The 14,541-nt window shown below is 44.4% G+C and overlaps 2 protein-coding genes across 2 annotated transcripts in view; one reads left to right on the top strand and one right to left on the bottom strand.

The window, feature by feature from the left end:
* The window catches only part of LOC105485175 (acid sensing ion channel subunit 2), a 1,135,324-nt gene that overhangs the window by 479,597 nt on the left and 641,186 nt on the right, over positions 1 to 14,541 (top strand). The gene's annotated exons all lie outside the window — the stretch shown is intronic.
* On the bottom strand, positions 4,608 to 5,501 carry LOC105485170 (high mobility group protein B3). Its single transcript, XM_071082719.1, has one exon. It carries the CDS (start codon positions 5,463 to 5,465, stop codon positions 4,857 to 4,859), a length of 609 nt encoding a protein of 202 aa, XP_070938820.1. The 5' UTR covers positions 5,466 to 5,501; the 3' UTR covers positions 4,608 to 4,856.

Raw genomic sequence — 14,541 nt, 5'->3', positions numbered from 1 at the left:
GGTCAATTGAGCTGAGATCCAAACACAAAACATACTTTCCCAGGTGAAGAGTCAGGGAAGAGATGTCTAGATACAGGAAGCAAGCAACATGTGTAAGGGCCCTGAGGTCAGAGGAGGCAGAGTCTACCAGGGCAACTGCACCGAGGCTGACGTAGTAAGTGTACAGAAAGTGAGGTAGGTGATAGCATCAGATAAACCTTGACTCCTCTTAGACAGGGGGACTTTTATAGGATGCATTTCAAAGGAGGTGCTGGGAAAATACCCCAGGATGAAGAGAGGCTGAGAGGTCAGGGAAAAACAACAGTAAAAGCAAAGAACTCACTCAGCCCTGGTTGAGGACAGGTTTGGGGCAGCTGGTGGTAGACGGCGCCTGAGGGACTCTGAGGAGGGCTGCCCTGAGCACACTGGGATTCAGCTGAGAACATTTGGAAGAGATTAACAATTAATGAGAGATTAATAATGAGAGAGGGCAGTGGAGTGTGCAGGGAAGGGCACGGATCCATTGATAGCAATCACAGTTGCTGATAAAAACTCAAACCCGCTGTCCATTGACAAGTCTTTCCGTTGTTTTAAAATTATAGTCTGTGTCCCCATACCCCCACTTCTGCATTAAATTATAAATTAGTTCCCCTACCACATGGTACTTACATACAGCTCAACTTAACTCTGCCACGAACCTCAAGGCACAGGGAAGACTTTCAAAATGAAATATAAATTGTATTTTAACCTGCATTTAATTACTACCACCTTACACTGAAGGTCTAAAAAGAAGACTCTATAAGCACACTTTAGCACGCATGCACTTCTATGAAGATTGGAGAAGAAAAAAACAAACTACGGCATTAGCCTCAGTTACATTTAATGAGCAAAACACACTTCTTCACTCTGGGTAAACATTTTTGGATCCACTGAAAGCCATTTACAAAGCTTATACTGAGAAACTAATATTTACACTGAGAAATATTTATGGTCTTAGAGGGAGGCAACATTGTGTAGGCAAAAGGGCAAGGATTTTGGAATCAGACAAACCCGGATTTGTCTCACATCCCTCCATTACCTGCTGTGTGAACCTGGAAAGCTTGGATAAGCTCACAAAGCCTCAATTTTCTCATTTGCAAAATGGGGGAAATATACTTACCTTACTGAGTTATTGTGAAGATGAAATGAGATCGTGAACCTGAGTGACTGATGTCTCTCGTGCATTGAGTTCTCTGTCCGTGTGTGTGTGCGCAGGTGCACGTGAGTGCGTGTGGAGACCTGTTGCGTGGTGTCACCTAACAAGAGTTAGCAAAAAGGCCACAATTGGCAGGTCTTCCCCCTTTACATTTCACTACAACCCGGGTTGAATACGAACCCTTTTGAAAAATATTGAACTTCTTTAACTTTACAGCTCTTATATTTGTGACCTGCTTGCTGGTATGTGACCTTAAGAAAGCTACTTAAATGCTTCTTGTTTTATCTTACATATTCTTGTAATTACCCTTAAATTCTGGGAGGAAAAGAAAAAGACAAGTAGGAAGAAGGAAGGAAGGAAGGAAGGAAGGAAGGAAGGAAGGAAGGAAGGAAGGAAGGAAGGAAGGAAGGGAGGGAGGGAGGGAGGGAGGGAGAGAGGGAGGGAAGGAGAGAGGGAAAAAACAGAAGTAAAAATGAGTCGAGCTTACTTCATGTTTTGTTTTATTTTTATTTTTATTTATTTATTTTTGAGGCAGAGTCTTGCTTTTTCACCACCCAGGCTGGAGTACAATGGCATGATCTCGGCTCACTGCAACCTCCACCTCCCAGGTTCAAGCAATTCTCCTGCCTCAGTCTCCAGAGTAGCTGGGATTACAGGCACCCACCACCACACCTGGCTAATTTTTGTAGTTTTAGTGGAGATGGGGTTTCACTTTGTTGGCCAGGCTGGTCTCAAACTCCTGACCTCAAGGGATCTGTCCACCTTGGTCTCCCAAAGTGCTGAAATTACAGGCGTAAGCCACCATGCCTGGCTTGAGTAGAGCTTACTTTTATCAGACTCTGCTCTAAATTCATAACACATCCTTTGTTTAATCATCACAATAATCCTATGAGGTAGGAAGCACTTCATCTCTACTTTACAGATGAGAAAACTGAGCTTTGGCTACCTAATTGCGGTGTGACTTGAGGCAAGTGGCTTAACTTCTCTGAGCCTCAATTTTCTCACTTTTAAGATGAAAGTAATAATGATTTTCACCTTGCCAATTTTTCTGGTGAGGATTAAATGATATACATAGAAGATCCTTGTTCTGCCATAATACATAGTAGGAAGTATTATTTCTTAAGAAAGAAGTGAGCAAGAATGGTCTCATTCTTCCCTCCCAAGAGTCTTGCTGGGAGAACGAAGGTAGGAATGAGTAGAGGGGGACAAAGTGAAGTAAAGCCTAACCAGGCAGGGACCTGTGGGTTACAGTGGATGAACAGATACCAAGGTAAGTTCTATGGTGGTTTTATTTCTGCTGCCATTCAGTTTTCTGCCAGAGCCCTCTCCTCAGTTCCCACAAGTGTACTGGGACAATCAAGAAAGGCCTGACTTTCCATCAGAATATCTCCAGGACTTAATGCCACATGGAAAATCAATCAAACAGCATGACTGGGCTGCAAACAAGTTTTCACTTCCCAGTCCTCACACTATTTCTCCAAATCAGTTTCCACTTCTCCATGCTAGCAGAGCATAAAGCAAAGCTCAGATATCATTTCCCAACTACTCTCCCCTGACTAAACTTGAGGTTCTGAAGGAAGGACACTAGGCTAGGAAGAAGATAGGGAAACTGAGGCCCAGAATCATTCATTGTCTTGCCCAAGGCCATGCCACTAGACTTGACGGGGGAACCCATTTGGTTACACAACTTTAGGGTGCTCTGTTTCTATTTATTCTACAAAGATGGTGGTCCTTGTCATTGTGCAACGTGGCAGCCCTAAGCGAGGCAATCAAGGGTGGATCCAAGTCTTTAAACTCCTAGTGTAGTGCTCCTTCCACGATGCAAAAGGAACTACCTTCTGAAGAATATAATGCACATAAGGGTAGGAACTATTTTCTGAGCTTCGGGTTTCTAAGATCAGGGTGCTAGCTTGTGAGACACGAGCCCAAGTTAGCACAGGGTGCTTGCTCTTGGAGGCTGGTGCTAAATGTGGCTCAGCACCAGTCAAGCGAGGGGGTAAAGGAAAGGAAGGTACGGCTGTGTAAGACAGCAGCGGGGGCAGAGGGAGTGGAAGGGAATCAGCTTGACTTCTCCCCGGGAGCTGGCTCAGAGTCAGAATGTGGCTAGCAGAGTCTAACTGGAAAATCTCCAACAGGCCAGATAGTGAAGGGCAGGTTGGTGAAACCTTAAGATAGAGGCTGAGCTCAAGACTAAGGAGCCGGGGGCCAAGTGTAAGGTGAGGTGGGCTTGGTGCGTGGAAAGTGGACTTGTTGGCCGAGAAGTGCCGTGCAGCTCTCAACGTGTGGCTGCAGTGGGAGGGCAAAGTTCAGGAATACAGTGATGGGCCGCATAACGACGTTTCAGTCCATGATGGACCGCATATACGACAGTGGTTCCATAAATTCTAACAGAGGTGAAAAATCCTTGTCACCTACTGATGTGGTATCATAGCGCAGCATGGGACACATATGTTTGTGGCGATGCTGGTGTAAACAAACCTACCGTGCTGCCAGTTCGGTAAAAGCACAGCACATACAATTATGTACAGTAAATTATACTTAATAATAATAAATGATTATGTTATTGGTTTATGTATTTATTACACTACGCTTTTCATCATTTTAGAGTGTACTCCTTCTACTTATTAAAAAAAAATGTTAACTGTAAAATAACCTCAGGCAAGTCCTTCAGGAGGTATCCAGAAGAAGGCATTGTTATCATAGGAGATGACAGCTCCATGTGTCCTGCCCCTTGCCAGTGGGACAAGCTGTGCAGGTGGAGGACATTGATGATGATATTGACGATCCCAACCTTGTGTAGGCCTAGGCTAAGGCATGTGTTTATGTCATCATTTTTTTTTTAATGTAATACTGTTTATTTAACTTCAAAAACATTTCAGCATTCTAAACATACAAAAAAAAATAACAGAACGTTGCAAATCATGTTTAAGTATAGGAGGTTCTTGAACTTTCATTGATGCAGTGGCTCTTTGCTTTGCTGACAATGAAGAGTTCTACAGTTTGTTTAAAAACAAAGTTTAAAAACTACCGCACTTAAAAAAAAAATTCTCATGCCAGCTGACCTCTCTGTCCACAGCTAAGATGGCAGCAGAATGCTATGTCACTATATACAGAAACAAGACAACCTGAAGCTAAATGGATGCCCCTGCAGAGTCAACAGGTCCAGCCTCACAGTGCACGCCCTGAGCTACAGCCCCTCCAAAAGGCATCTTCCCCACAGCCTCAACGCCGAGCAAGGAGCATCAAGAGTTTGTCTTGGTTGTTTTGTTCTTTTTACAAACTATAGATATATACAGTTGAAAACTCAGGATTTCTAGCCAATAACCATAGTTAACACCACCTTACAAATTAAAAAACAAAAGCCAGAAGCATCTTTAAACGCCCTGTCACACCCACAGCAAAGTGCACAGAGTGAGGAGAACACGAAGAGGGCCTTTTCATTTTAAAAATGTTTGGAAATATGTACAACTTTGATACAGTTTCAGGGTGCTCCAGACACCCATGGCCACTTCATGTAAACCAATGACAATTTCTAGAGCACTTTGAGAGACTACAATATGATCGTGATCAAATTTTGTAATTAAACCTAATGAGGGCAACAGACACTTCTCAAATAAGAGATGAGTCAATTACGGCGCTCCCCTACTCTAAGTATTCACAAGGAGACAGATAAACAGTTTCTTTATTCATCCTCCTCCTCCTCCTCCTCCTCCTCCTCTTCTTCCTCCTCCTCTTCTTCATCTTCCTCTTCCACCTTTTTCCGGGCAACTTTAGCAGGACCCTTTGCACCATCAAACTTTCCTTTTGACTTATAGTCAGCAACATCCTTCTCATACTTCTCCTTCAGCTTTGCTGCCTTAGTGATGTAAGGCTGCTTTTCACTGTCATTTAAATTATTCCACATCTCACCCAGCTTTTTTGCCACATCTCCAATAGAGATGCCGGGGTTTGTGGATTTGATCTTGGGACGGAATTCTGAACAGAACAGGAAGAATCCAGACGGTGGCCTTTTGGGAGCATTAGGATCCTTCTTCTTCTTGCCTCCCTTAGCTGGTCCATAATCCTTCATTTCCCGATCATAGCGCACTTTATCTGCCTTTGCCATTTCATCAAATTTAGATTTCTCTTTCCCGGACATCGTCTTCCACCTCTCAGAGCACTTCTTGGAAAATTCTGCAAAATTAACAGGGACCTCTGGGTTTTTCTTCTTATGTTCTTCTCTGCACGTCTGCACAAAGAAGGCATAAGCAGACATCTTGCCCTTTGGTTTCTTCGGGTCACCTTTAGCCATCCTGACTGTATTGTTCGCTAGTCTGCTATGTCATCATTTTTAACAAGAAACCTTAAAAAGTAAAAATAATAAACAATTTTTAAAACAGAAAAAAGTTTCTAGAATTAGAATATAAAGAAAATATTTTTCTACAGCTGTACAATGCGTTTGTGTTTTAAGCTAAGTGCTACTACTGTAAGAGTCTTTTTTTTTTTTTTGAGACAGAGTCTTGCTCTGTTGCCTGGGCTGGAGTGCAGTGGTGCGATCTCTGCTCACTGCAAGCTTTGCCCGCTGGGTTCATGCCATTCTCCTGCCTCAGCCTCCCAAGTAGCTGGGACTACAGGCGCCCGCCACCACGCCCGGCCAATTTTTTTGTATTTTTAGTAGAGACGGGGTTTCACAGTGTTCGCCAGGATGGTCTCAATCTCCTGACCTCATTACCCACCCGCCTTGGCCTCCCAAAATGCTGAGATTACAGGTGTGAGCCACCGTGCCCAGCCCAGTTTTTTAAAATTAAAAAGTTTAGAAAGCCAAAACATTACAATAAGCTAAGGTTAATGTATTGTTGAAGAAGTAAAAACAGTTTTTTGTAAATTTGATGTAGCATAAGTGGACTGTGTTTGTAGAGTCTACAATAGTGTGCAGGAATGTCCTAGGCCTTTACATTCACTCATCACTCACTCACTGACTCACCCAGAGCAACTTCCAGTCCTGCGAGATCCAATCATGCTAAGTTTTTTGCGATGGAGTCTTTCTCTGTCGCCAGGCTGGAGTGCAGTGGCATGATCTTGGTTCACTGCAACCTCCTCCTCCTGGGTTCAAGCAATCCTCCTGCCTCAGCCTCCTGAGTAGCTGGGACTGGAGGCGTGTGCCAACACGCCCAGCTATTTTTTTGTATTTTTATTTTTATTTTATTTAATCATTCATTTATTTTATTATTATTATTATTATTATTTTGAGATGGAGTCTTGTTCTGTTGCCCAGGCTGGGGTGCAATGGCGTGATCTTGGCTCACTGCAAGCTCCGCCTCCTGGATTCACGCCATTCTCCTGCCTCAGCCTCCCCAGTAGCTGGGACTACAGGTGCCCACCACGTCACCCAGCTAATTTTTTGTATTTTTTTTTAGTGAAGACGGGGTTTCACCATGTTGGCCAGGATGGTCTCCATCTCTTGACCTAGTGATCCACCCACCTCGGCCTCCCAAAGTGCTGGGATTACAGGCATGAGCCACCATGCCCCCCTAGGTGTATCATTTTTAATCATTTATGTTATATCTTTACTGTATCTTTTCTTCGTTCAGATACACAAACACTTACCATTGTGTTACAGTTGCCTACAGCATTCAGGACAGTGGCATACCGTACAGGTTTGTGGCCAAGGAGCAATAGATTCTCCCACATAGCCTGGGCATGTGGTAGGCTGTACCACCGAGGCTTTGTAAGCACACTTTCTGATGTCTGCACAGTGATAAAGTCGCCTAATGACACCTTTCTCAGCACATAGCCCTGTCGTTGTTAAGTGGCTCAGGACTGTACTAAGAAGGAACTGGAGTGGAAGGGGAGGGTTTGAGGATCTCGAGTCAAGCAGAGCAACTGTAATGTAATGAAATGCTTCAAGGAACTACAGAGGTGAGAGACAAGACAGGAATATTCCCTGGCTGAGTCACCAGCCAGTCCTCCTGGTGTCCACACTAAGACCCTCTGCCCTGCGTGCTGCTGTGGTCTGAGTGTGTGTGTTCCTCTGAAATTCACATTGAAACCTATTCCCTATTGTGGTGGGATTAAGAGGTAGGGCTTTAAAAAAAATTATTATTTTATTTTTATTTTTGAGACAAAAGTCTCACTCTGTTGCCCAGGTTGGAATACAGTAGCAAAATCTCAGCTCACTGCAACCTCTGCCTCCCAGGTTCAAGCAATTCTCTTGCCTCAGCCTCCCCAGTAGCTAGGATTACAGGTACCAACTACCACGCCTGGCTAAGTTTTAAAAAAATTTTTTGGTAGAGGCGGGTTTTCACCATGTTGGCCAGGTTGGTCTCAAACTACTGGCCTCAAATGATCCGCCCACCTCAGCCTCCCAAAGCACTGGGATTGCAGGTGTGAGCCACAGCTCCAGCCAAGGTGGGGCCTTTAGGAGAGGATTGGGAGGTGAATGGGATGCATGCCCTTATAAAGGCATTTTTGCCCCCTTCCACAGTGTGCGGACACAGAAGAAGTCACCATCTGTGAGAAACAGGCCCTCACCAGACACAGAATCTGCCAGTGCCCTGATCTTGGACTTTCCAGCCTGTAGAACTGTGAGCACTAAATTTCTGTTGTTTACAAACTACCCAGTGTGAGGAACCCCAATAGACCAAGACACATGCCTGCTCTCCCATTCCAGAGCAAACTGCTGCCTTAGGTGGAGTAACAGAGAAAGGACAAAATCAATGTCTGAAAGGCTTTTTTTAAACCACACACTAACACCTCATGAAGGAGGACTGCACAAACTTTCCCCACGTGCCAAAAGGAATTTGGATTCCTATCCTTCGCTTCCTGGCTCACTCAAGATCATCCAGCCTTTTGACGAGTGCAGGGGCCTCTGTCCCTCTCTGGTTTAGTATCAGACTTAGTTGTCTTGTCTTGCTTTTCACTGTGCTCTGGTCTCAGGCCACTTCCAAGGAGTAGCAAATTGGACTGAGCCCAGATGGAAGCCCAGGCTCTGAGCAGCATGTATGAGATGGAATAGCAGGCTCAGGTGAGGGCTCAGGTGAGGGCTCAGGTGAGGTCTAGGCAGGCCTTCAGCCCAAAGTCTTTGTAATGGTTTGCATCTCTGGACTGGCTTATAGTAGTAGGCAGAGAGCATGTGTCCCAAGTAGTAGGAGCTAATTATATCCCTGAGGAGTTGTTGGAAGAAGACAGCCAAGCCCACACTTCCTCCAGGCTCTGATTAACTTGAGAACACCTCCCTATATTCTGATCATGCCTTTATTAGATCGCAGTTGGATTCCAACTAAGTTTAATCCAGCATTTGCTTTTCTAAACATCCTGGAGATGACAATTATGCAGCAGAGGTTTTTTTGGTTTTTTTTTAGAAACTGCCAAAGGTATCTGAGGCAACTGACTTGGAACTCTGATAATCATATTGCTTGTTTTGATATAAGCTTTCGGGGGAGCTGGCCCAGAAGTTTCTGCCAAAATCATTGCAGACTGCTCCCACCTTCCATTCCCCAAGCACCTCATTTAGTTAAGTGATTTTGTCTCCTTCAGGTTGCTCTGTAATTGGGGTGATTATTCATTCCTATCACGAGACAGAACTGAGAGGAAGAAGCTGGCTCAGGACCCCCAATACTCTGTCCTGCTTCCTGCTGAATTTTATCACTTTCCTTGCTCTGTCTGAGGGCTTGACTTCTGAGATGTGAGGAGTTGGCATAGGGTCGGCCAGTCCCAGCTGCCTCATGGCCCCTCAGAACAATGGCTCCATTGTCATAATGGAGTCAGGCCTGGGGAGAAAGGCAGTGGGAACTTCGCTTGCCAGCCAGCCAGAAAGATGCAGTAACCGCATCCTAGCCAGTCTGTGTGTTGCATCTTCCAAGCACCACAGCCCAGGATGGGGGGTTTGGACCACTCTCTCTTGCAGACTGGGTTGTGTGTGCCGAGCAGGCGTTCCCAGCGAGTGTCATTCATAAGGAGAATCGGGGGGGCCTGCCATGTCAGAGCATATGATCAGGAGAGCACACGTGAGCTGCCAGAGGGGCATTTTCTATCTCAGACGTTCATCCAAGACCTCTGTCTCCCTAGCCACTCTGCCCATCCTCCCTGTCCTCATGGTTCCAGCATGGTCATCTTGCTCTCTGTATCTGCTTCAGGTTCCCAGCCCATGTTCAGATGAACCATCAAGACATCTTTCAGTGGCTTACCCATATCTGAACAATCCTCTTTCCCAACAACACCTTCACAAGACTCCTACCTCTTCACAGCCTTTTGATTTCAGCAACACTCAGGGTTATTGAAAAGAGAGTTTGTCTAGGGCTTTGGCCCCAAGGAAAATAAGCTTGTTAGAGAAACAAGTAAGTAAACAGATGATTATAACTCAGGAGGGGATAAAGACCCTCCGCAGGGGAGCACAGGGTGTTATGAAAACACAGAGGAGGAACACAAGACATGGGCTTGGAGGTTCCAGGAGGCCTTCCTGGAGGAAAAGACTTCTAAAATGAGACTTGAAGAAGGAATAGGGAGCATATTCCAGACGGAGAGAGTGGCATATGGAAAGCCTCGGAGCAGAGGTTTTCAGGCAGGCTTGGAGGTGCCCACTGAGTGCAGTGGGCATACATCAGACTTGCTGGGGCGGACCCTTGCAGACATGCTTTGAGTTCTGTTCCAGAAATAGGAATGTGTTGGTCTTAGGCCATTCACAATGTTGGGGGACAAGGACATACCTAGAGATAAAAGCAAGCCAAGAAGCTGATGCTTTAATGTGAGAATTGAGCCTATGACCTTATTTCCATTAACATGGTCTTCATGTCATTTATAAAAAGTCTCGTGTCAATCTGATTCTGTTTCTCTCTCTCTCCCTCCCCCCCCTCTCTCTCTGTCTCTCTCTTTTTGGAGAGTATATGTTCTTTACTTAACCTTTATCTTATTGTTGAAGATTTAAGTCATTTCTCTGTGTGTGTGGGTTTTTTTTTGTTTGTTTTGCTATAATCCCATAATATGATTATGAGCTTCTCTGAGCATAAAGCCTTCCCTCTCAGGTTTAGTTTCTAGGAGAGACTCTCATGACTAGATCTTCTGGGGTAAATGTTACAGATATCCTAAGGGCCATTTCTACTTCCAGTATGCCATGCTGCTTCCAAAAACAAACAACAGAAAACATATATCATAATACTATCCCCCCAAAACTCAGAAGTGTTGACACTTCTGAATCAGGAATCAGATCGCTGAGTTAAATCTTCAACCCAACTTGAGAAGCTTAAAAGAAAGAAAACTTCTCTCTCTTCATGATAGATATAGAAAACTCATTAAGATTTTTTTCTACATGGGGACTGAATAGAAAGAACACTCAATATTCAATTTATTGCATCATGGTTCATCATTACTCTATTATTAGAATCAACCATGATAGCAGTAATCACACCCATATCTGAACAGGATGGACTAGACAGCGTAATTAAGGGACAGGGTCTCCTGGAACAGTCATGCAATTCAAGAATGTTCAGATGGAGTTGTTAGCCCAAGATAGACAAGCAAGACTGTGAAGCCCAAGAGCAAATTAGAGATTGCAGTGTCAGTGCTTGGAGCTGGGGTGGGTAGGAAATTGACACAGATTAATTCCAATGGCAACTAGAAGGAATGCAGTAGGCAGACCATTCTTCAGCATCTAGGAAGGTGGATGAATCTGAATCAGAGCAATAGCCCAGACAGACTTCTGGGATTTCTGGCATTAGGAATTGAGAAATTGGTGGGAAAAATTGGAGAAACAGGAAGCAATGACAACATGTAAGGCATTGTGCCAGCTGCTTTAGAGACCTAACTCTCACAGTAATCTCCAAGGCAACGAAATTACTCCAGTTTTACAGGTAGGCTTAATTGAGGTCTGTAGAGCAGAAGGGCTTTTCCCTAGGCACCAGGTCTGTCTGGTGCTTTGACAACACTGTGATGAAGGTAGAATCATCTAGAACTAGAAAACGATTCTAAGAGGGCTACCACTTGTCCCAGTGTATGAGGTGTGGTGGATCCAGTGGGGGATTGAGAGAGGAGCCTGTCAAGACACTGTTCAAGACTGCTTTTTCAAGACTTAGGAGGTCTTTTTTTGTTGTTTTATTTTTTTATAGAGATGGGTCTCATTCTGTTGCCCAGGCTGGTCTCAAACTCCTGGTCTCAAGCGATCCTCCCACCTCAGCCTTCCAAACTGCCAGGATTATAAGCATGAGCCATGGTGCCAGCCAAGCCATCTTCTTTTTGACCAAGAAAAACTCATTCTATGGCTGGCTTAGCATCCTGTAGAGCTTCTTGTGGCCTGTTTTACCACATTCCCTAATTTTTCTGAATTGTACTTCATTTAGTGTGGACTTATTTCTGGTAAACTTGGGAGTAATTTTAGTCTCAGAGCGCTGGGTCCCAAAGGAAAGTCAGCTAATTGTGCCAAACACATTGGCTTCAAGACTCTAAGAGATGCAAAGATGTTTTACACAATGGTGTCTACAAAATAATGTTGCCCTTGCCTCCCAGGCCTATCTCATCATCTGACATCACATTGCTAGACCATGGGAATTCCAAGAACTCTTCTGAAGAAGGAAAGTGTGTCACTCCTTGAGATTTTATGTCTTACAGATCGGGAGTAGGTTATTGATTAAGGCTCAGAGCCAAGAAGCCAAGCACAGAGCTACAAAGGCCTCCTGGTCATTCCTTACACAGTTCAGATGTGCTTAGGGGAGAAAGAGCTGCTCAGAGTTTCTGTTAAAGAGGAAAAATGTTGAGCTTCACTTCTGCTTCTGCAAATTATTGGTCTCCTCTTGACCTCTGTGCCCTCAACTAAAAGCTCTAGTGAGCTCTTCTGATGTGCTCACTTTCCTTCAGGGACTGGGGGAAGGAAGAGAGATTCTGCACAGCTCCAGCTCCTACTAAGTACCTTGTTCTACCCAGACAGCACCTTACTTTATCATTACAGTACCTCTCTGAGGCAAATATTGATAGATCCATTATGTAGATGAGAAAAATGAGGCTCACAGAGAATATTAAATTTAGTAGAAAGAACTGCATGCATGGATTTTGATGGACCTGAGATCAGTTCCAACTTTTTCACTTTCTAAACTTCAGTTTCCTCATCTGCAAAAAGGGTGTAATGTTTGCCTTTCTGGGTTGTTTAAAGGAACAAATGAGATTATGTACACAGATTGTCCTGTACAATGCCTACATATTTCAGGAAATACATAACCCTTAGTTATCACATATTTAAATAATAATGATAATATTTACAGATCATAAGTGGTAGAACTAAGTCCTCACCTCAGCTCTGGGGGGTTCCAGATTCCATGTTTCTTCTTCTATATCACAAGTTCTGAAATGAAGCAAATACTTCCTAATTAAAAGACCGGGAAGGTGGCCAAAGCAGTCCATTGCTTCCTTAGGCTTCTGGGAAACTGGAACTTCAGAAACTAATAAAAGAACAATACCAAATGCCTGAGATGGGAGATCATTGACTGGCCTGGAGCCAGGCAGACAAGAAGGTGTAATTGACCTAGCTTCTGTTCTGTGAGGCTGAGGGCAAAATACTCATTCCAGGAGACTACACCAGTTAAGCAGTTTTTAAATTGCATGGAGAAAGAGTTCCCTCTACCCCAGTAAATAATATGTGCTGAGCTCCTAAAATTTTTAGATGTGTTATACATTGTTTTATGTAATCCTCCCCCCAAAACAGTGAGGTCAAATGATGCTAAATACTAAAGGACAGAAAGGATATAGGAGAGGTGCCAGGTGGGGGTGATGCTATTTTAAATGCCATAGTTAGGGAGCCTCACTGATTAGGTGGCGTCAGAGCAGAAATCTGAAGGCAGCCCCTTTGCCAATAGAGAACAGGGAAGAAGGCCAGCAAGCTCTTCTCCACTATCTGAATCTCCAGTTTCCTCTACCCTGGAAATCACGACAATGGTTCCATCCATTTGAATAAAGCTTAGGATGTAAAGCCTTTTGTAGTGCAGCACTTTATCTTTATAACACCCTTGAGGGTCAAAGATGTTATTATCTTTTTTAGAACATGTAGCTAAGGCATGAAGAGAGTAAAAGCATACCAAGATCATTTGCCAGGAAATGGCAGAATTGGAATTGGATACCAAATCTCTTGATACCAACCCCTATCCCTTTCAGTTTTACCAGGCCAAGTGTGTTTCTCACCCCCTGGAATTTGGTCCTTCAGGTCTCTGGTGGTCTAGACCATATTTCCTCATCAGTCTCTGGCAGTGCTATTGGTGTGCACCGGAGAATTTGTGAAACAGAGGCACACATGCAAACTGCATAAATGCTGCATTCCTCTCACTGCCAAGTCAGCAGCTTCCCTGAGACAGGAGGAAGGGTCTCCTCCCACTTGTATTGCAACTTGGATCAGCAACAGAGTTGAGGGGTGACTGGCCCTGGCTTTCTCAGGTTAGGCCAGCAGGAAAGCAAATAGCAGAAGGAAAGATTCTATAGTTGTGATTAAAAGCGTGAGTGCTGGAGCTGGAAATTACAATCTCATCTCTGCCACTAACGTGTGACTTTATGCAGGAAAATCGAACTGTCTGCACCTCAACTTCCTCATCTGTAAATCAGAGTAATACTATAATCTGCCCACAGAGTTATTGCGAGGATTGAATAAGATCATGTACATAAAGTGCTTAAAATCTACCTGGCAGATAACTACTACTCAAGGCATGTTGGCTACTATTAATGCCTCTTGTACAAGAGCTTGAGGTGGATCTGAAGACGTTTAAGTGTCCTAGGCCTATTCAATCAGAATCTCCAGGCAGAGTCCAGCAAAAAAACAGCCGTCCCGTCTCTCCTGTTTTGGATTAGGCTCTTGCACACATGGGGCACTTACAGAAAGACTGAGAGCAGCCTCTGTTCCTCTTCACATCCCTAGATCCTGATCCTATTGTCCTAGGACCTAAATATCAGCCCCAATATCTTATTTTCCATTCTTGCTGGGAGTCTGTTAGAACCCAGGGAAACAGGAATTTTGGCAGCCTCCCCATTTCACAGATGGGCAGACAGATGAGGCCCTTCTGTTACAGCAGCACTCACTCACACACACGCGTGCACATGCACACACGCCTTTCTGGGATTCCTGCCACACCACAGCGGGATGATGTGTTGGCTTCTTCCCCGTCTGCCTCCGAGTGCAAACTTTCCCAGAGCAGTTTGTCCAGGAGTGGGAGACTGTATTCTCCACCTCACTCTCTTTTGTCACATCCTTTTTATTTCTCTGATGTCTGATTGGCTTGAAGAAGCTGTCTGCAAGTTGGAACTGAATTGAGTTAACTGGTCCAGACAGGGACATGGCTGCAGCTGGAGCATGTGTCTTACTGCCCACCTCTCTCCACAGCAGACTGCCGGCTTCTTGAGGACAAGCTCTGCCTGATGCAACC

The sequence above is a fragment of the Macaca nemestrina genome, chromosome 17, assembly GCF_043159975.1.
Source record: "Macaca nemestrina isolate mMacNem1 chromosome 17, mMacNem.hap1, whole genome shotgun sequence".
Lineage (NCBI taxonomy): Eukaryota > Metazoa > Chordata > Mammalia > Primates > Cercopithecidae > Macaca > Macaca nemestrina.
Note: the sequence above shows the minus strand (reverse complement) of the source record. Positions and strands in the feature narration are given on the sequence as shown.